At 38.3% G+C, this 22,019-nt stretch overlaps 1 protein-coding gene across 4 annotated transcripts in view; it reads right to left on the bottom strand.

Moving 5' to 3' along the window:
- Positions 1-1,132: 1,132 nt before the first annotated feature.
- MOB4 (MOB family member 4, phocein) overlaps positions 1,133-22,019 on the bottom strand; it is a 38,081-nt gene continuing 17,194 nt past the window's right edge. For 3 of the 4 annotated variants that reach the window (XM_011989079.1, XM_011989071.1, XM_011989087.1), the window contains 6 exons: positions 18,779-18,879; positions 13,880-13,922; positions 13,607-13,693; positions 6,266-6,345; positions 4,455-4,566; positions 1,133-4,325 (listed from right to left, as the gene is read on the bottom strand). In XM_011989079.1, the coding sequence (XP_011844469.1) occupies positions 4,194-4,325; positions 4,455-4,566; positions 6,266-6,345; positions 13,607-13,693; positions 13,880-13,922; positions 18,779-18,879 (555 nt within the window). In that variant the 3' untranslated portion in view covers positions 1,133-4,193. The remainder of the gene's footprint in view (positions 4,326-4,454; positions 4,567-6,265; positions 6,346-13,606; positions 13,694-13,879; positions 13,923-18,778; positions 18,880-22,019) is intronic. The other variant, XM_011989064.1, reaches the window with a different exon arrangement.

Raw genomic sequence — 22,019 nt, 5'->3', positions numbered from 1 at the left:
TGGCTCACCCCTGTAATCTCACTACTTTGGGAGGTTGAGCCAGGCTGATCACTTGAGGTCAGAAGTTCAAGACCAGTCTGGCCAATATGATGAAACCCCATCTCTACTAAAAATACAAAAATTAGCCGGGCGTGGTGATGCACACCTATAGTCCCAGTTACTCAGGAGGCTAAGGCAGGAGAATAGCTTGAACCCGGGAGGCAGAGGTTGCAGTCAGCCGAGATTGCGCCACTATACCCCAGCCTGAGTGACAGAACAAGAGTCCGTCTAAAAAAAAGAAAGTAGGCCGGGCACGGTGGCTCAAGCCTGTAATCCCAGCACTTTGGGAGGCCGAGACGGGCGGATCACAAGGTCAGGAGATCGAGACCATCCTGGCTAACACGGTGAAACCCCGTCTCTACTAAAAAAAAATACAAAAAACTAGCCGGGCGAGGTGGCGGGCGCCTGTAGTCCCAGCTACTCGGGAGGTTGAGGCAGGAGAATGGCGTAAACCCGGGAGGCGGAGCTTGCAGTGAGCTGAGATCCGGCCACTGCACTCCAGCCTGGGCGATAGAGCGAGACTCCGTCTCAAAAAACAAAAAACAAAACAAAAAAAAAGTAGCAGAAAAATCATACAAATGAAGAGTAAGGTTCCACAATGAACCTAAAACCCTCTAGGGGATTCACTTGGTAGCTTTTCAGTTTCATAGTGTACTCTATACTAATAATGCATATTTTTTCAGGAAAACAGATTTGAATGTTCTTATCATCTCAAACTGCTAAGCATATTGTACAAATACATTTTTTTTTTTTGGTTTTGTTTTGAGACGGAGTCTTACTCTGTCACCCAGCCTGGAGTGCAGTGGTGTAATCTCGGCTCACTGCAACCTCCACCTCCCAGGTTCAAGCTATTATTCTGCCTCAGCCTCCCGTGTAGATGGGATTACAGGCATGCATCACTACACCTGGCTAATTTTTGTGTTTTTTTTAGTAGAGATGGGGTTTCACCATGTTGGCCAGGCTGGTCTCGAACTCCTGGCCTCAAGTGATCTGCCCACCTTAGCCTCCAAAGGGCTGGGATTACAGACGTGAGCCACTACACCCGGCCCATATGTATTGTCTGTTTAGTTAACAATTAGATGCTGGAAGAAATAAAAATCCACTACTTTTACTAAAATATTTGCATGGCATGGAAGAACTACACACAAAAATCTTTAGCACATTCAAGAAGTATTCACAAAATAAAGTATATACAATTTAAAATTTAGCTGCTCAAAAAGATGTCATCATATAGACAGTAGGGCAAAGTACCCAAATAAAAAACTAAGTTCTATGATTACAGTGAATTTGACATCAACCAGTAAATGTATTTATAATCGTAACACAGTCCTTACTAACAATGTAATCAAGGATTTTTTTTTTCTTTTTGAGACAGAGTTTTGCTTGTTACCCAGGCTGCAGTGCAATGACGCGATCTTGGCTCACCGCAACCCCTACCTCACCGGTTCAAGCGATTCTCCTGCCTCAGCCTTCCGAGTAGCACCGCGCCTGGCTAATTTTTCTATTTTTAATAGAGACAGGGTTTCTCCATGTTGGTCAGGCTGGTCTCCAACTCCTGACTTCAGGTGATCTGCCCACCTTGGCCTCCCAAAGTGCTGAGATTACAGGCCTGAGCCACTGTGCCTGACCAAGGATTTCTAATTGTATTCTGATAGTAAAAGTTGTTAAGTCATCAAGAATTTAACTAAGAAACTGTTCTAGAAATTCAAATTTGACATCTCAAGTAAGAGAAAAGGAAATGTATATACACAAAAGAAGTGTTACTTATGGGAACGTAATTAAAAGTTAGCTACTTTCCTAGATATGATAGAAAAAAAAGAATGAATTGACTATATGATCTTTTGGAAATAAAAACCTAAGTTTACCTTTGGATATACATAGGATAATTCAAACAAAAAGTGGAACCTAACTTCCTTATCACACAGAACTGTCCTTTTCCCCTCTTCTTAGAACACTTACTTTTATAAATCATTGGTTTGCCAGGCTCATTAATTTTTTAGTAGTATTTATGTATATATAAGTACCTTTTCAAAATTCTGAAAACAGTATTAAGGAAAAACAGGAACTGTTTCACTTAGGTCTTACCTAGTACAGTGAATCAACTTCACAGTGCAATGAATACTAGTAAGATATCAACATGAATACAAAAGCAAGACTACAAACTGATTATTTTCTTTTGGAGCTGTTTTATGATCAATTCCAAACATACAATACAGGGAAGGTGAAATGAGTAAGAAAAAAATCATATTTAATTCCCCGTTAACACTAAGCCATATTATTCAAAATGTGTTTCAAAATACTCAGCCAGATCACCAAATCTCAGTCACTACCTTAGTATAAATATTCACTAGGAAAATAGTCAAGCAACAGAAATCCATTGTGAGACACCATCTAGAGAGAACAGCTACACTGCTATATATAATTTATTAACTTAGTAGTTTAGTCTCTCAATATTTAGCAAGTTTGTTTAAAAATTACCATTACCATTGGTTTATAGTGTCATTAATATAAATCCATAATTTCAAAGTCAACATTCCTTTCACTGTGAACGTAAGACTTCTTAAAAGCTGGTTGTGGGTTGGGGAACAGTAATGACTGTGGCTGGTGGGAACTGTTAAAAGCCAAAAAGACTGGCAAGCTTGGAAAGGCATACATGATATATACACACACTCTCAGTATACTACTGTTCCCCATATTTTTGCTGTACATTCTTGTCTCAAAAGATGGTATAAATTATTCCCTTAAATTTGAAAAAACAATTAAGATGAATACCTTTTCATCTTCATTTCAAAATTACCCTTTTAAATAAAAAAGAAGTTCCTCATGTTTGTTAAATCTGTTCAAAAGTTGGATTTAAATACTTTCTTCACAACATGTACAATGTTTTCACCCTTAGTGCCTCATTACAATCAGTTTGGCAATACGACCTCCAGTGCTTTATCAAAAATGGCATTCAATAGATTATAAGATTGTTAAATCTGCATTTGAATTATTCTTATCACAATGAATTATAACAAAGTCCAAAAACTGTATGACTATTCATCAATACCCTTGGAACCTATGAATTATTGCAAATAATCTCACACGTGCATGTAATTCAAACATAAACTTCATGGGAGAGGGGGTGTAAAATAAATACTACAGTATTTCTTCAATTCTATTTAATGCTGCCTAGCTGGTTAAATGAAAGATTAATATTACTAACAGGAAGAGTCAAACTATTTTAAGGACTGTTTTCTAAGTAGAATAATTTTTGCAAAAGAAAGATAAGCAAGAGCCTATGCAAATACATTTTCTTGTAGTGTAATGTAATTGCTAATATGAGGTATAATCTGTAAGCAATTAATACAAATATAAATAGGTATAAGCCACCACTAACTCAGTCTGGTGAAAAGCTTCTCAGTTAAAGTATTTTGAGGATAAGGTTAAGGGAAATGAGAAGGGGTGGACAGGGCAGGTTTCCAGTGAGAACATAATTTATGTGCCTTATCATTATGATCATCCTGTATGTACCAGTCCATTGTTGCAGAAAGGTAAATCCTTTCCAAGTATGTTATACTTTATGTTACACAGTAAAATTATTTAAGTATTACTAATGCTTCATCTGCATTTGTATTTAGATATACACATAATTATATATGCGTATCAAAAACTAGAAACAGAATTTTAAAACACTTTTATCTCAATTGGGGAAAGTTAACAGGTAAGACAAAACTATGTACTATAGAATTTTTTAGGATATCTAAACTCAAGGTAAAACCAATGGAAAACATTTCTACCTCTTCAGTAAATGGCTTGTGTGAAACCTCAAGCTCTCAATCATTTTTTTTACAGATGGGTTTGTTTGATGAGGATTGTGATCCAATGATTGTTTAGCAGCAATTTTACCAAACTGTAAATTCTTTTATTAACAGGCATTATAAACAGATAATACTAATCTTATTTAAAAACCATGAGTGCCACACTGGTGAATATACAGCTTATGAATAACTTAAAAAGTATTTCCCATTTTAAAAGGCAAACCCAGCATACAAAAACCTATACTAAACAAAGAAGCTATAATATGGATACATGATTGATGTGTCTAAAATGATATATACAGTACATAATTAACGTTAATTATATGATCAGTACATTTTTCCATATGATTCCCTTCATGCTTCACTTTCCCCAGAAACTGAATTCTGTACTTCCTCTTCTAAAATTGGTACAATCAGGTTATCCTTGGACATCAAATTGTATTTCATCACAAATTTAGTAAACCGATGACACAAAAATGTTTCATTCTGTAGAGAGGAAGACAAAAATATTATTTTAATTCACTATCCGAAACCAAAAGACTAGAAATAACATCAATATATATTATGGTCATTCTGATAAGAATGTATCAAGATTAATTAGTGAAATATACTTACTTCATATTCATCAAATATCTGCCGATGATGAAAATAAGCATGTGAAAATATTCTGTAAATCCTACGGCATACTGATCCTAGTTTCGCTACAGATGATTCCTTTATGCTAACTCTAGAAGTAGAAAAGAAACCATAGATTCTCAGAACTGGATGGAATCTTAGGAACAATATAGTCCAATTTTCTCAGTTTACAAGTGTAGAAACTGACACGTAGGGAAAATAAGTGACTACTCCGAGGTCACACTGCGAGTAAATGCCTGGAGCCCCTACTCCTCACTTCTGGGCCAGTGTTCTCTCTACCTAATCACAGGGCCTAAGTTAAATTCAGCATTATAGTTTTGAAACTTTGTAAAAGTTTAACACAGTTAGAATAAGTCCCTGACATTTCAAAATTTACTAAAACATCTATTTCCAACATTAATACATTGTCCACTAGAGGCGATTAAAACTCCTGAAAGGAATTATTGTTTTCTTTTACAGAACTAGGTTATTCTTTCTTTCTTTTTTTTTTTTTTTTTAAAAGAAATTAAGGTCGGGTGTGGTGGCTCACGTCTGTAATCCCAGCATTTTGACAGGCTGAGGCAGGTGGATCACCTGAGGTCAGGAGTTCAAGACCAGCCTGGCCAACATGGTGAAACTCCATCTCTACTAAAAAATACAAAAATTAGCAAGGCATGGTGGCAGGCACCTGTAATCCCAGCTACCCGTGAGGCTGAGGCAGAAGAATCGCTTGAACCCGGGAGGCAGAGGTTGCAGTGAGCTGAGATTGCGTCACTGCACTCCAGCCTGGGTGAGCAAGACTTCATATATAAAAAAAAGAGAGAGAGAAAAATTAAAATTGTTTATTTAAAATTGAAATTGTCTGCATATTTCTGATATCCTTTTTTAAAATATGTATACACAGAATATTAAGGCCAAAAACCAGTATTTTTCTTAACATACTTTATACGAGCTCTTTGAAGCTAATCATATTTGGGGGGAAAAATCTCCAAATCTATCCATCTGGTAACAAATACCTTAATAAAATAAAAGGCATTCACAAACTTCACCGATAATGTATTACGTAATATATTTAAGATCCGACTTCTCAGATCTTAAAAATCAATGAGCAAGGATAAGGAATTTTTCAAAAACAAATAGTTCAACTTAGGAAAGTCTGCTCTCTTTTTTTCTTTGAGACAGAGTTTCGCTCTTGTTGCTCAGGCTGGAGTGCAATGGCGCGATCTTGGCTCATCACAACCTCTACCTCCTGGGTTCAAGCGATTCTCCTGCGTCAGCCTCCCAAATAGCTGGGATTATAGGCACTCGTCACCATGCCCGGCTCATTTCGTATTTTTAGTAGAGAAGGGGTTTCTACATGTTGGTCAGGCTGGTCTCAAACTCCCGATCTCAGGTGATCTGCCCACCTCAGCTTCCCAAAGCGCTGGGATTACACGTGTGAGCCTGCGCCCGGCCGGAAAGTCTGCTCTTTAGGCATACTACATAAAGGGAGGCCGAGTCTAACTATCATAGAGATTCAAGTGAGCAAGTATATACATATCCCAACGCTAAAGTATGAGAGGGAGAGCTCTGCAGAATGACACACATGAACAGGTGCTAGCCTTAGACTGAACTGGCCTTGAGCTTTGACAGCCAAGTCCTGCTGTTTAACTACAGTCCTAATTTCAAAACTTGAATAAACAAGCCAAAATACAATAGCTAAACAAAAAATACAAAAATGCATTAACAAGCAACCTAATGTTACTTTTAAAATACTAATCTTATAAATTAAATCTAAAATGTTTAACATTATGTTTAAAAGTTTCCATTACCTGCTGGGAAAATATTTATTGCTATTCAGAAGACATGCAGCACCATCAAGTGTGTGTCTAGTATAGTCTATAGCAGGACACTACAAAAGAAAGAATATAGAAATGCATCAACAAAGAGCTCTCTCTCTTAGGTTAGATATATTCATTATATGGGTATACCTTATTCCAAAGACATGAGCATGTTATAAGAAAAAAGTTCCTTACAATTTCCGAATGCTTGTAAAATATGTCATATTAATAAGTAAGGTTTATTATCCCCTTGAACCATATCACAATTCTAGATGATACATAAACCAGTCTCCCATTTTTATTCCCAACATCATACCTACAAGAAAACAACAATTACAGATAAGAAGAATCCTGATTTATTTCTGGTCTCTCCAGGGATGCCTTCTTATATCCTAAACAATATCCCTTACTATGTCCTTGGTACTCTATTATCAATCTAGCAGCCCTCTAAAGAACTTTCTCCCAAATCACCTTTGAATTTTAACATGAAATATCAAAGTTTCCTTATAGTTTAACAAATCTGACTTAATTCTGTTCCATTTATCAGAAACACTGAAAAAAAGAAACAATGAAACACTGTCTCACGGCAACTCAGTAAATTTATTAAAGGAAAAACAAAACTGCAAAGTAATTGTCCTCCTCCAGTCCTCCTGAGGGCTGACAGGGAGCAGCATCAAGGGGAAAGCAGTCTAGAAACAAACCAGGGAGTCAACCAGAAGGAAAAAACAACTAAAGGAAGGAGTAACAATGAGTCTAGCTCAATGACTCTACCCAGTAATTAGATTATTTTTCAAGTTTCAGACTGAAACTGTCACTTAGAAATACAGTTTAATAACTACTAAATATGGCTTAGTGCCATGGCACTAAAAAATTATCTAACAAAAAAGTATTTTTCTAACAATATATCCATAGGAATTTTTGATTAGTGGAGTCATTGCCAAAAACAGTACCACGAGCAATATTTATTGAAAAAAACTACCTTTCTCCAGATACGTGACCACAGATGAGTTGGTCAAAAGCAAATATCCCAAGTCACTGTATTTCTCATATTTGTCATTTGGGTACACCATGGGAGTTTTACAACCTATAAACCAGAACCATCAAGAGGAATACAGCAGACCCTTGAACAACACAGGTTTGAACTGCATAAATCTACTTATGCTCAGATTTTCCCAGAGACAGCAAGACCAACCCCACTTCTCTTTCTCCTCAGCCTACTCAATGACATGAACACAACAAGGAAGACCTTTATAATGATCCACTTAATGAACAGCAAATATACTTTCTCTTCCTTATGATTTTTCTTTAAAAAAAAAAAAAAAGAAAGAAAGAAAGAAGGTCTCACTATGTTGACCAGGCCGAACTCCTGGCCTCAAGCGATCCTCCCATGATTTTCTGAATAACATTTTCTTTTCTCTAGTTTACTTCATTGCAATACACTATATAATACATAGAACATACAAAATGTGTGTTAATTAACTATTATCGGTAAGGCTTCCAATCAACAGTAGGCTATTGGTAATTAAGTTTTGGGGGAGTCAAAAATTATACTCAAGATATTCAACTGCACAGAGGGTTGGCATCCCAATTCCAGAGTTGTTCAAGAGTCAACTGTATAATGCAAGCCATATATTTAAATTTTCTAGGCCCGACGTGGTGGCTCACGCCTGTAATTCCAGCACTTCAGGAGGCCAAAGTGGGAAGATCACTGAGTCCAGGAGTTCAAGACCAGCGCAGGCAACACAGGGAGATGCCCCTATCTCTACAAAAAATTTGAAAAATTAGCCAGACATGGTGGCACATGACTGTAGTCCCAGCTACCAAGAAGGCTGAGACAGGAGGATTGCTTGAGCACGGGAGGTCAAGGTTGAAGTAAGCCAAGATCAGGCCACTGCATTCCAGCCTGGATAACTGGGTAAGATTCCATCTCAAAAAATTAATTAACTTTCTAAGAGATACATTAAAAAGGTAACGTGAAAGAGGTGAAATTAATTTTAATATTGTAGTTTGACCCACTATATCCAAAATATTACCATTTCAGAAGGTAATTGATATAAAATTAATGGGCTACTTTTTGACTTTTAAGATATAATTGATACAACTAAAATTTGCTCGTAAAAATTCAGTAGTTTCTAGTATATTCACGAAATTGTGCAACCATTACCATTAAATTTCAGAACATTTCAGCATCCCAGAAAGAAACCTTGAACAAATTAGCAGTCACTTCCCATTCTCTCCTTCCCCTAGCCCTAAGCAAAAACTAATCTAGTTTCTGTTTCACAGGATTTGCCTATTCTGGATATTTCATTAAAATGAAATAATATAATAAGTGGTATTTTGTGTCTGGCTTCTATTACGTTTTCAAGGCTTATCCCTGGTGTAGCATGAATCAATACTTCATTCTTTTTTTTAAAATTCAAAACTTTTTAGCCTTTAATGTTTTAAATATATACAAAATGCTGTACTGTATGTTTCTCCCTTTAAGACTTCATTCCTTTTTATGGCTGAATAATATTCCATTGTACACATATACAGTCAGCACTCTGCATCTACAGATTTAACCAACCAGATCAAAACTACTTTTTAAAACCCCATAACAAAAAAAAAAATACAAATTAAGAAATATAGTATAACAACTATTTACATAGCATTTACATTGTATTCAGTATTATACGTAATCTAGAGATGATTTAAAGTATATAGGAGGATGTGCATAGGTCATACGCAAATACTACGCCATTTTACATAAGAGACTTTGGTATCTGTGTTTTTGGCATTCACGGGGGTCCTGGGACCAATCCTCTGAGGATACTGAGGAGATGGCTGCAATACATTTTGCTTATCCATTCATCAGTTGATGGATATTTGGTTGTTTCCATTTTTTGGCTATCATAAATAATGTGACTGTGAATATTCATGTACAAGTCTTTATGCAGATATGTCTTCATTTTGGGGGAACTACATATCAAGGAGTGGAATTCCTGGGTCATATGCAACTCTATGCTTAACCATTTTAAGGAACTTCCAAACTGTTTTTCGAAACAGCTGAAGCATTTTACAATCCCATCATCAATGTTTAGGGGTTCCACTTCACATCTCACCCAGCACTTGTTATTGTCTCTTTTCTGTTTTAGCCATTATAGTGGGTGTGAAAGTATATGCCACTTGGGGTTTTGGTGCTTTTTTCTTAACATTTTAAAAAACTGTAGTAAAATATATACAACACAAATTTTTCCATTTTGACCCCCTTTTTTTGCGGGGGGGAAGGAGTCTCACTCTGTTGCCCAGGCTCCAGTACAGTGGCGTGATCTCCACTCACTGCAAGCTCCGCCTCCAGGGTTCATGCCATTCTCCTGCCTCAGCCTCCCAGTAGCTGAGACTACAGGCACATGCCACCATGCCTGGCTAATTTTTTGTATTTTTAGTAGAGACAGGGTTTCACCTTGTTAGCCAGGATGGTCTCGATCTCCTGACCTCATGATCTACCCACCTTGGCCTCCTGAAGTGCTGGGATTACAGGCATGAGCCACCAAGCCCGGACAGCTATTTTGACCATTTTTAAATGTACAATTTAGTGGCATTAATTTACAATATTGTGCAATCATCATCACTGTTTCCAACTCCCAAACAGAAACTATTATGGCCAGGCATGGTGGCTCACGCCTATAATCCCAGCACACTGGGAGGCCAAGGCAGGTGGATCACTTGACACCAGGAGTTTGAGACCAACCTGGTCAACATGGTGAAACTCCATCTCTACTAAAAATACAAAAATTAGCCAGGCATGGTGGTGCACACCTGTTGTCCCAGCTATTCAGGATGCTGAGGCAGAGAACTGGTTGAGCCTGGGAGGTGGGGCCTACAGTGAGCCGAGATTGCGCCACTGTACTCCAGCCTGGGCGACAGAGTGAAACTCTCTTAAAAAAAAAAGAAGAGAAAAAAGAAACTCGGCTGGGCGCAGTGGCTCACACCTATAATTCCAGCACTTTAGGAGGCCGAGGTGGGAGGATCACATGAGGTCAGGAGTTTGAGGCCAGCCTGGCCAACATGGTGAAACCATGTCTCTACCAAAAATACAAAAATTAGCCAGGTGAGGTGGCACATGCCTGTAATCCCAGTTACTTGGGAAGCTGAGACAGGAGAATTGCCTGAACCTGGGAGGTGGAGGTTGCAGTGAGCCGAGATTACGCCACTGCACTCCAGCCTGGGCAACAGAGCAAGACTCTTGTCTCCAAAAAAAAAAATAAATAAATAAAATAAAATAAATAAATAAATAAGTCTATTACCCTTAAGCACTAACTTCCCACACCTCCCATCCTTTGGCACGTGGTAGTTATACTGAATGTGATAAATTCAATTTATCTAACTACCTTCTGTCTATAATAATTTATTCACTCTAGATAAGTGGAATGCTACAGTATCTGTCCTTTTGCATTTGACTTGTTTCACTCCACATAATACATACTGGATTTTAAAGGTTCATCTATGTTGTAGCATGTATCAGAACTTCATTTCCTTTCATGGTTTTATAATATTCCATTGTATGTCTATGCTACATTTTGTTTCTCCATTCCCAGAGTTGTTTTCCTTTTTCTAATCAAGCATGGTTGTAGGGGAGACAATGTTAATCAGCTTAACAATAATGCACAACCCTCACATTAACTGTCTGTGGTTTTGAGATCTGCCTTAATAACTAATGTTGAGCATCTTTTCATGTGCTTACTGGCCATTTCTGAATCTTTTTTTGAGACATGGTCTCTCTCTGTCACATAGGCTGGAGTGTAGTGGTGTGATCTTTGCTTACTTCAACCTTGAGCCCTTGGGCTCAGGTGATTCTCCCACCTCAGTCTCCCAAGTAGCTGGGACTACATGTGCACACCATCACACTGAGCTAATTTTTTGTATTTTTAGTAGAGATGGGGTTTTACCATGTTGGCTAGGCTGGTCTCGAACTCCAGACCTCGGGTGACCCACCCACTTTGGCCTCCCAAAGTGCTGGGATTACAGACGTGAGCCACTGCACCCGGCCTTACTGTCTTCGAAATCCAGTATTTATTTTGTGTTTACAGCACATTTCAATTTTGACTACCCACATTTCAAGTGCTTCACAGCTACATGTGACTCATGGGTTACCATATCACTCTATCTTTAGACCTTTAACTGGTTTCTGAATTTTTCTTAATTTGGATGACATTTTGCCTTGTTTTCGCTGCCTTCCCTTCACCTTCCCCCAATTAATTCTAGGTAACTATTCCTAATCTGTAACAGTTATAACAGCAAAAAGATGGCAAAATATAGCAGGTTACAAAATACTACGTAATGGTGTTTACAAATTTATATATTATATTTTTCCAAATATATAATCATAATGCTACTGCAAGTGATCACAATCAGCATGTGACTGTGAGGGCTTGCAGACAGTAAGTTATAATGTTTGTTGCCTAGAAGTACTATTTGTATAATTTACTCTATATGCTGAATGTCTCTCTTTAATTCTCAAGGATACTGAATAAACGATTATCGGTGCTAAGTATTCTGCTTCTGCCACTTCAGAATCTACCTAGTGATTTTAATCCATGAGAGCAATTTTCTTAGCTTAGTTTGTCAGTTCCTATAGTTTCCTGACTAAGCAGTTATTTGAAAAGAGTTCAGAAAGTGTCCTTTCAAATTGTTATTTTGTTTGTATTTTTACAGTAATTCCATTCAATATAACTACCACTTGGAAATCCTACTATCACCCTCCCTTGACACATGGCCAGTTCAATAGATCTGGACTTCAGCAAGCAATGCTGCAATTCTAAGACTCATTTACAGGTCTTAATGCTAATGACTATCCTTTCATTTAATATTAATCAAGAAAGAAGTGGATATGAGAATGACAGTATATTTAAGAGTCATAACACATCACAAACTGGGTATCACTTCCACTCTAAAGAAAGAATAATACATCATTACTATGTGCCAGAACAAAACTAGCCTTGATTCAGCCTTCTTGATTCAGTTTCCTAATTGCAATAATCACATCATTCACTACATTAAGTAGCCAACTTCAGAGAATTATCAATGAAACCACTATGTGAATTTTCCCAGATGCAGACAGATACAATCTTAATACTGCTTCAATTAATTAACACAAAAATGTAACATCCTGAATAAAATCAGTCTTCCAAATAAGTACTCCTCTCTTAGGTACCAAATACTCCTTATTTTGGAGCATTTATCCTTTTTGAAACAAAAAACACCAGATACTGATTTTTGCAACTAGGGCCTCACTTGTCTTCAAGCCTTAGAAGTCTATCAATATAATGACCACTTCGAGGTCTGTGATTCTACAGAATTGGCCTAACCCAATATCCCCAATGAGTAAGTGTCAAGTAAAACGTAATTGTAACAGATTAAATGGGAATCCAGATTAAGGGAAAAGCAATGCATAGTTTAAATAACCCAGTTGTAAAGACTATTTTTGAGACAACTAAGGAAAAGTACACTGGGTATCAGATGATATGAAGAAGTTTTTAAAATAAGAAAAAGTAAAAAATTAATAAATAAGAAAAGTATAGTAAGCCAGGTACAGTGGTTCACATCTATAATCCCAGCACTTTGGGAGACTGAGGTGGGCAGATTACTTGAGGTCAGGAGTTTGAGACCAGGCTTGCCAATACAGCAAAACCCCATCTCTACTAAAAATATAAAAATTAGCCTGGCATGGTGGCGCATGCCTGTAATTTCAGCCACTAAGGAGGCTGATGCACAAGAATCTCTTGAATCTGGGAGACAGAGGTTGCAGTGAACTGAGATCACACCACTGTACTCCAGCCTGGACAACAGAGTAAGAATCCATCTCGAAAAAACAAAACAAAAAAAACCCCAAAAAACTGCTATGGCCTATAGTCTTACCTTGATAAAAACTAAGTAAGGAGAAAAACAACATGAATATTTAAAAGCTCAAAAGTAACATCTCTATTTAAACTAGGCATCAAAGAGTAATCAATAGTTCTTCCTATCAAAAGAAATAATCTGAACAAAAACCTAAATAGGTGTATCTCAATCATTACACAGTAGATACCAGCACAATGTGATAGATGTTAATCTGTAATAGCCAGTGGACCATGAAGTGAGTTCTAGCCCATGTAACTGCCCAATCATGAAAAATGATGCTTATCATAAGAAATCCTAAAATAGCGCTGCAGTAATAACCTCACAACAAGCAACTCAAAATGAAATAGCAAAATAAACAGTGAACTAAAAACCCTAAAAACTTGTCTACCATTGTCTTGAGAGAGGTTTAGGCTATAATTATTTTATTAGTTACTCTATTTCATAAATCCTCACCTCTTTTGGAGTTTTATGAGCTGCACAAAGAAAAATCCATTGTTCAGTTGCTGTCATTTGTGTGCAAGTATCTGGATGGCATTCAGTCTGTTAAAAATAATTAATTTCTTAATATGTAAAATAATAATGAAAAAGCTTATCATTTAGGTTACTATATTTCCATAACAAATTCTAGAAGTTAGAAATTTGGAGAAGTTTTTGTAAGCACATTAAGCTATAAAAACAGAGAAAAAAAATCAGAACTTTACAACTTTGACTTAAAGAAAATATTACCTGAAGTTTGACAGCAAGTCCATTTAGCTCAAGGCAGAACTGCCTGAAAATGCAAACACATAAATAAAAAGTCATTATCTATTCTCCACAGCAATTTTTAGAATATTAGCTGCAAAACGAGAATCCCATCAGTATCATTCCTCCTCCCTCACTACCATTATCAAAACCAGCTGAACAGATGACGACACATTTCTTCTAAAGGCTTACAGATTAAAAATAGAAAACCAATAACTCTCATAACATTCAATACCAGAGTTCAGTGAGCTGATCATTCTCTCATATACTAGAAATTAGTACAATTTTTCAGGGAAGTAATTTGGAAATATTTACCAAGACTTTTAGGAAGTGTATACTTTTTGACTAAGTCATTCTTCTAAGAATCTATTGTAATGAAATAATCAGATCTGCATGCAGATAAATGTGTAAACATGTTCACAGGAGTTATATATGCATATGAGAAAATTTCTGAATTGTAGAAAAATTCAGCAACTGGAGGGTAATAAAATGTTGGTATACAGAAACACACAAAGAAATTACAGCAGGGCACAGTGGCTCAGGCCTGTAATCCGAACACTTTGGGAGGCCGAGGCAGGCGAATCACCTGAGGTCAGGAGTTCAAGACCATCCTGGCCAAAATGGTGAAACTCCATCTCCACAAAAATACAAAAATTAGCCAGGCATGATGGCGATGCCTGTAATCTCAGCTATTTGGGAGGCTGCCAAGGGAGAATTGCTTGAACCTGGGAGGCAGAGGTTGCAGTGAGCCGAGATTACACTACCGCACTCCAGTCTGGGCAACAGAGTAAGGCTCCATCTCAAAAAAAACAAAAACAAAAACAAAATTACATTACAATTACATTAAGGCCATCAGTTTTAGACAGTTATGTGATAAAAAGACAATCTTCTATGTCACAAAGACAGTTTTATAGCTGTCAAAATACTGAACGTGTTCCCTCCAAAAGTCCTACCTATTAATACTTAGTTCAATGTATCAAGTTAGATAAATCAATACTATGTTTCCTCATCAGAAAAAATTGAATCATTTTGGTTCCCAAAACAATGCAAAGCTAAAACCTATATAATCAGAAGACCAAAAAAAAAAAAAAAAAATCCCTCCAAAAAAGAAAAAAACCAGGATATATATGAACAAATTTGGTAGGAAAAACTTTAGTTACTGCACATTGTAACAGAAGAAAACAAAAAGGCAAGAGTCAAATTTTCAGTTGTTTGTAACTGCATTTCCTTTCCAGATGCCTAATAATGCTGTCCTTAGATTACAAAAATAACATTATTTCTAAATCACCATATCACCGTCTACTGCCCCCTATCAAGTAGGCTGCATGTTATGTGTTTTTTAGTTGTTTTCCACTAAGTGGTAATAAAGACTGGTTGTGATAAGTTTCTTACCTAACCTAACCCTTTTACAGCCAATAGCAAAATTAAGTTGATTCAGCAGTGCTGTGGGTATCATCTGTGGCAAATAATGCAAAACTTACAGCTTCAAGTTAATTTAATACAGGGCTAACATGTATACAGTTGTGCAGCTGAAGAGACCAACCAGAGCTGGAATCCAGCCTACATTCCAGGAACCACACATGTATCCTGGCATAAAGGAGTAACTTTTCCTAATCATTAAGACTCAATATGAGTTAGTGGGAGATTTGACTGAAGTCATGACCCAATTCAAATTAACATCATTATATAATCAACTACATTAACTAAAAATGGCAAGTGTACAGCCTCAAATCAATAAAGGATACATGCAAAAACAAACAAACAAAACTCTTCCTGGTCAACTAATAAAAATATACACAATACAATAAAGAGATAAAAGAATATATACATGATAGTCCAAAAAGTGGTCAGCAGAAAAAAATAACAAAAGTAAAAATAGCATCAGAACAAATGAAATACTTGTGAGCAATGTTTTATGTGAAGTTTTATGTAATGTTTTATATAATGTATGTTTCATAGAATAAGTTCAATAGGGAGGTAAATGTTTTCTTAGACCTGAAAAAAAAAAACTCTTGTACACTAAAATCAGCCCTTATTTGTTAGGAATTATGCTTGTAATGGAAAAAAAGGCCAACCACGGTGGCACACGCCTGTAATCCCAGCACTTTGGGAGGACAAGGCAGGCAGATCACGAGGTCAGGAGAGCAAGACCATCCTCATCAACATGGTGAAACCCTGTTTCTACTAAAAATACAAGAATTAGCTGGGCATGGTGGCGTGAGCCTGTAGTCCCAGCTACTTGCGAGGCTGAGGCAGGAGAATTGCTTGAACCTGCGTGGCGGAGGTTGCAATGAGCCGAGATCACACCACTGCACTCCAGCCTGGTGACAGAGCGAGACTTGAGACTCCTGTCTCAAGAAAAAAAAAAAAAAAAAAGAAAGAAAAAGAAAAAAACATGCTCACCTACTTTCATCATTAATGCCAAAGCATAAGAAAGCAGTTATTTTCAAGGCTGATTAAAAATAAAGCAAAGGATGTACTACATTGAAGTGCTGTCTTGGGTTGTAAAAATGGGAAAATACCTACAAACTCATCTTTCAATTATTGTGCATTCAGATATGTAAAAAAGTTAGAAATAGTCAAGTAATTTGTCTAAAAATCAGCAAAGGGTACAAAGAAGTCTTAGCATCCTGAAATCGCTGAACTGTTATGACACGACATAATGTCTTGGCCATATCTAAAGAAGCATGCAGCATCAAAAAGTTAAGTATTTTTTAAAAGTGCCTTGTCTTCAAGTTGAGGCACACAACACAGGAAACATGGTCAAATTTATTCAGGAAAAGTCATATTTCTACTCTACTTACCTAAAAATCAACTTACAAATAATAAGCCCCAATGAACACATACTGCACTCTCTATATTTATTAATAATCTGTCAACTCATCCCAGCTCCCATTTGTACTGGAAAATTTATAATTTCAAGAAACACCTAGTAACTTCAGAATATATCTACTTCTAAAGTTATCTCCACCTATCCTCTAGTTATCAATTTTTTCATTCAAAGGGTATTACAGAAAGTACCAAAACTCCTTACTTCAGGATTACAATTAATCTCTATTTACCAAAGACAAGACTGGAAGTTTGCAATAATTTACAGGTAACTTATCAGATACCAAGCCTAGACTAGGAACTAGAAGTAATCCTCCACAAAAACATAAAGTGGCCAAGTGCAGTGGCTCATGCCTGTATAATCCCAGTGCTCTGGCAGGCCGAGTTGGGAGGATCACTTGAGCCCAGGATTTCAGGACCAGCTTGGACAACACAGTGAGACTCCATCTCTACAGAGACAAAGGGGGGAAAAAAAAAGACAAGTCGGGCACGGTGGCTCACGCATGTAATACCAGCACTTTGGGAGGCCGAGGCAGGCGGATCATGAAGTTAGGAGTTCGAGACCAGCCTGGCCAACATAGTGAAACCCCATCTCTACTAAAAATACAAAAATTAGTGGCCGGGCGCGGTGGCTCAAGCCTGTAATCCCAGCACTTTGGGAGGCCGAGACGGGCGGATCACGAGGTCAGGAGATCGAGACCATTCTGGCGAACACGGTGAAACCCCGTCTCTACTAAAAAATACAAAAAAAACTAGCCGGGCGAGGTGGCGGGCGCCTGTAGTCCCAGCTACTCGGGAGGCTGAGGCAGGAGAATGGCGTGAACCCGGGAGGCGGAGCTTGCAGTGAGCTGGGATCCGGCCACTGCACTCCAGCCTGGGTGACAGAGCAAGACTCCGTCTCAAAAAAAAAAAAAAAAAAAAATACAAAAATTAGCCGGGCACAGTGGCACGTGCCTGTAGTCCCAGCTACTCAGGAGGCTGAGGCAGGAGAATCACTTGAACCCGGGAGGCAGAGGTTGTGGTGAGCAGGGATTGTACCACTGCACTCCAGCTTGGGTGACGGAGTGAGACTCTGTCACAAAAAAAAAAAGACAATAGATGACACAAAGTTATGCATAAATGGGGAAATGGCAATACCGTATTAGTGGTTAAGAGATACAATTAAGGAAAACCATGAAATAAGATAATAAAACCCAGGCTGGCATGGTAGTAATCCCAGCACTGTGGGAGGCCAAGGTGGGCAGATTGCTTAAGCCCCAGAGTTTGAGACCAGCCTAGGCAACATGGTGAAACCCTGTCTCTACAAAAAATACAAAAAACTAGACAGGCTTAGTGGCATTCACTAGTAGTAGTCCCAGCTACTCAGGAGGCTGAGATAGGAGGATTGCTTCAGTATGGGAGACAGAGGCTGCAACGCGCCAAGATTGCACCACTGCACTCCAGCCTAGGCAACAGATCAAGACCCTGTTTTTAAAAAAAAAAAAAAGGTGGGGATAATAAGGCCCAAATCAATAAATGTAGAAAGGGTGGCTCAATACTTTGGGAGGATAAGGTAGGAAGATTGCTTGAATCCAGGAGATTGAGACTAGCCTGGGCAACATAATGAGATCCTGTCTCTACAAAAAACTAAAAACATTAGTGAGGCATGCTGGCACACGCCTGTAGTCCCAGCTACTCTGGAAGCTGACGTAGGAGGATCACTTGAGCCTGGGAGGTAGAGGCACAGTAAGCAGTGATTGCACCACTGCACTCTAACATGGGCAATAGAGTGAGACTCCATCTCAAAAAAAAAAAAGTAGAGAGGTGCAGAGGCAGGTCCAAGTTATCAGCTCTGAAACCACCTTTCAAAACGAGTGACTCTGTAGCATACTTTGATCTGGAAATAACCAGTGAAGAAAGCTGAGAACCTTGTGACACTGAAAATGCCAAAGCTTTAAAATTTGGCTTCTTAGTCTGCAGTTACATAGTAAATTTTACGATTCATAATTACCATTAATATGAAAGTTAGTTTCGTGAGAGGAACTATTAGTATTTTGATGTAACATAAGGACCTACCTTAAATGTTCATACTTCCACACACCTTCATCTTGGCCTTCAGGTGGTTCAAGAATTTTGTCAATATTGGAGCAATCTGCTCTTATGTTCTGTTGAATATACTAAAAACAAAGAAGTTCTTATGGTTAATTAAATTATACCACCTGGTAAATCTTATATTAAGTACATATAATTTTTGAATACATAACTGCTCTTGTGGTTCAACTTGGGTTATACACTAAATAGGAAACCAAGTATAGAATCATAATCAGTAACTCAGAAAAAAGTAGGTTACCCTTATTTACTTATTTATCCTTCAATTCAACTTCATTTGTACAGAATCTACTACATAAATGCAGATATTGTATTTGTCAGGACTGTAACTGGGATCAAAATTGCAAACTGTAATTTTTTTTTTTTCTTTTTTTTTGAGACAGGGTCTCACTGCACCACCCAGGCTGGAGTACAGTGGTGCAATCTCAGATCACTGCAATATCCACCTCCTGGGCTCAAGCAATCCTCCCAACTCAGCCTCCTGAGGAACTGGAACTACAGGCACACACCATCACGCTGAGCTCACTTTTCTGTATTTTGTAGATACAGGATTTCGCCATAGGCAATGTAAATATAACTATGGTACATATTGTGATTCCGTTTATACGAAGTGTCTAGACTAAGAAAATCTATTGAGACAGAAAATAGATTTGTACCGGCGTAGGGCTTGAGGGCAGAGAGGAAGGCAGAGGAGACCAAAGATGGCTGCTAATGGGGATGAGTTTTCCTTTAAGAAAGGATAAAAATGTTCTAAAAGGCCAGACATGGGGGCTCATGCTTGTAAGGCCAGCACTTTGGGAGGCCAAGGCGGGCAGATCACGAGGTCAGGAAATCAAGACCATCCTGGCTAACATGGTGAAACCCTACCTCTACTAAAAATACAAAAAAAATTTAGCAGGGCGTGGTGGTACACACCTGTAGTCTCAGCTGCTCCAGAGGCTGAGGCAAGAGAATCGCTTCAACCCGGGAGGCAGAGGTTGCAGTGAACCGAGATCGCGCTACTGCACTCCAGCCTGGGCAACAAAGCGAGACTCCGTCTCAAAAACAAAACAACAAAAAAAAGTTATAAAATTAGACTGTAGTGATGGCTGTGCAACCCTGTGAATACAATCACTCTAACTGTACAGGGATTTGTATGGTACGTTCATTAGACCCAATAAAAGTTGTTTTAAATAACTAAGTTTAAAAAAAAGGCAAGGGAGGGTCACTTTCAATTTTTAAAATGTAATAACATAAAAATTTAAATTTCAGATCTCTGTAATGCTTTATGCAATCTTTTTGATATTCTGAAATCCGAATAGGTTAGAGTAAAAGGGTGGTTACAAAAACTAACTATAAGGCCTTCTTGAGCCAATCAATTTTGCCTACTTCAGACAATCTTTCTTAAATATCACTTGGGTACTCAAAAACTGTTTTTCCCAAACAAAAGGTCTCACATATTTAGTACTGAACCAGTCTATTGCAGAGCATAGAAACCAAAAGAAAAACCATTGTTCCAATACAGCATGTCCAACTGTCCAGATGATGGTGACATTTTCAGCTTGATATGGTGACATGATAGTGATCTTGATACAATATTAAATATGTATGCCATCTCATGTAAAAATTCCTTCTAGACCCAGTTTGGTTTTTTTCCCAATGTTTCCTCTTAGAATTGTACCTGATTTTATTATTCAGTTTTCATCTGAATCCACTGGGGAATGCAACGATTTTGCTTTTGTTTCTTGGTTGGGAATCACTTGATTCTAAAAGTCTTGTGGGAAGGCATGGCAAAGAACAGAGTCATGCACACACACCACGATGACAGGGAAAGGGATCAAACACTTTTTTTTTTAGATGGAGTGTTGCTCTTGTTGCCCAGGCTGGAGTACAATGGCTCGGCCTTGGCTCACCACAACCTCCGCCTCGCGGGTTCAAGCAATTCTCCTGCCTCAGCCTCCTGAGTAGCTGGGAATACAAGCACCCGCCACCACGCCTGGCTACTTTTTGTATTTTTTGTGGAGACGGGGTTCACCATGTTGGTAAGGCTGGTCTCGAACTCCTGACCTCAGCGGATCCACCCACCTCGGCCTCTTGAAGTGCTGGGATTACAGGCGTGAGCCACCGTCCCCAGCCTCAAACACGTTTTAATCACTCTTTAATTATTACTGAAACCACTCTCCCTGATATTTTTTATCTCATCCTAATGTTTCAAAGTTTTGATTCTCTCTCTCCTTGAGGAGATACAGGTAAATTGTATACCTTCTCCACAGGCCACCTCAAATTCCATGTCACAATTCTGTCCAAATCTCTCATTCCCCTAGTACACTCAAGCACTCCCTGATTATTCGAATCCTCACAGAACTCCATCCGATTTCCTGCCATATTTGTAATTTGTATACATTAGCAATCTGTCTATTCATTTTTGTCTTTCCTGTTCCCACTACACCTTCTATGGATAGAACTTTTTTATGTTTTTGAGATAAGAGTCTCACTCTGTCACCCAGGCTGGAGTGTAGTGGTGCAATCTCAGCTCACTACAACCTCTGCCTTCCGGGTTCAAGTGATCCTATCGTCTCAGCCTTCGGAGTAGCCGGGATTATAGGCATGCGCCACCATGCCCAGCTAATTTTTGTATTTTTAGTAGAGACGGGGTTTCACCATGTTGGTCAGGCTGGTCTTGAAGTCCTGACCTCAAGTGATCCACCTGCCTCAGCCTCCCAAAGTGCTGGGATTACAGGCGTAAACCACCGCACCTAACCTTCTATGGCTAGAACTCTTAGCAGCATTTATTTCACACTTAATAGCACAACTTACTAGCGCTTACTTTCATGTGTCTCCTTCATATAGCGAGTCCCTGAACACAGAGACTTTTATTTATTTATTTATTTATTTTTGAGATAGTTTCGTTCTGTCACCCAGGCTAGAGTGCAGTGGCGCTATCTTGACTCACTGCAACCTCTGCCTCCTGGGTTCAAGCAATTCTTCTGCCTCAGCCTCCCAAGTAGCTGGGATTACAGGTGTGTGCCACAACACCTGGCTAATTCAAGACTGCTTAGGCTAATTCAAGACCACCTAAGCTAGTTTTGAACTCCTGGGCTCAAGCAATTATTCCACCTCAGCCTCCCAAAGTAATGGGATTACAGGCATGAACCACTGGGCCCAGCCCAATTTTAATTATTTAACCATATATTTAGAAACTGACTTTACATATATAATTACTAAATTT

Source organism: Mandrillus leucophaeus, unplaced genomic scaffold (assembly GCF_000951045.1).
Source record: "Mandrillus leucophaeus isolate KB7577 unplaced genomic scaffold, Mleu.le_1.0 Scaffold1093, whole genome shotgun sequence".
NCBI classification, from domain to species: Eukaryota; Metazoa; Chordata; class Mammalia; order Primates; family Cercopithecidae; genus Mandrillus; species Mandrillus leucophaeus.
This window is presented reverse-complemented; position numbering and strand designations above follow the sequence as displayed.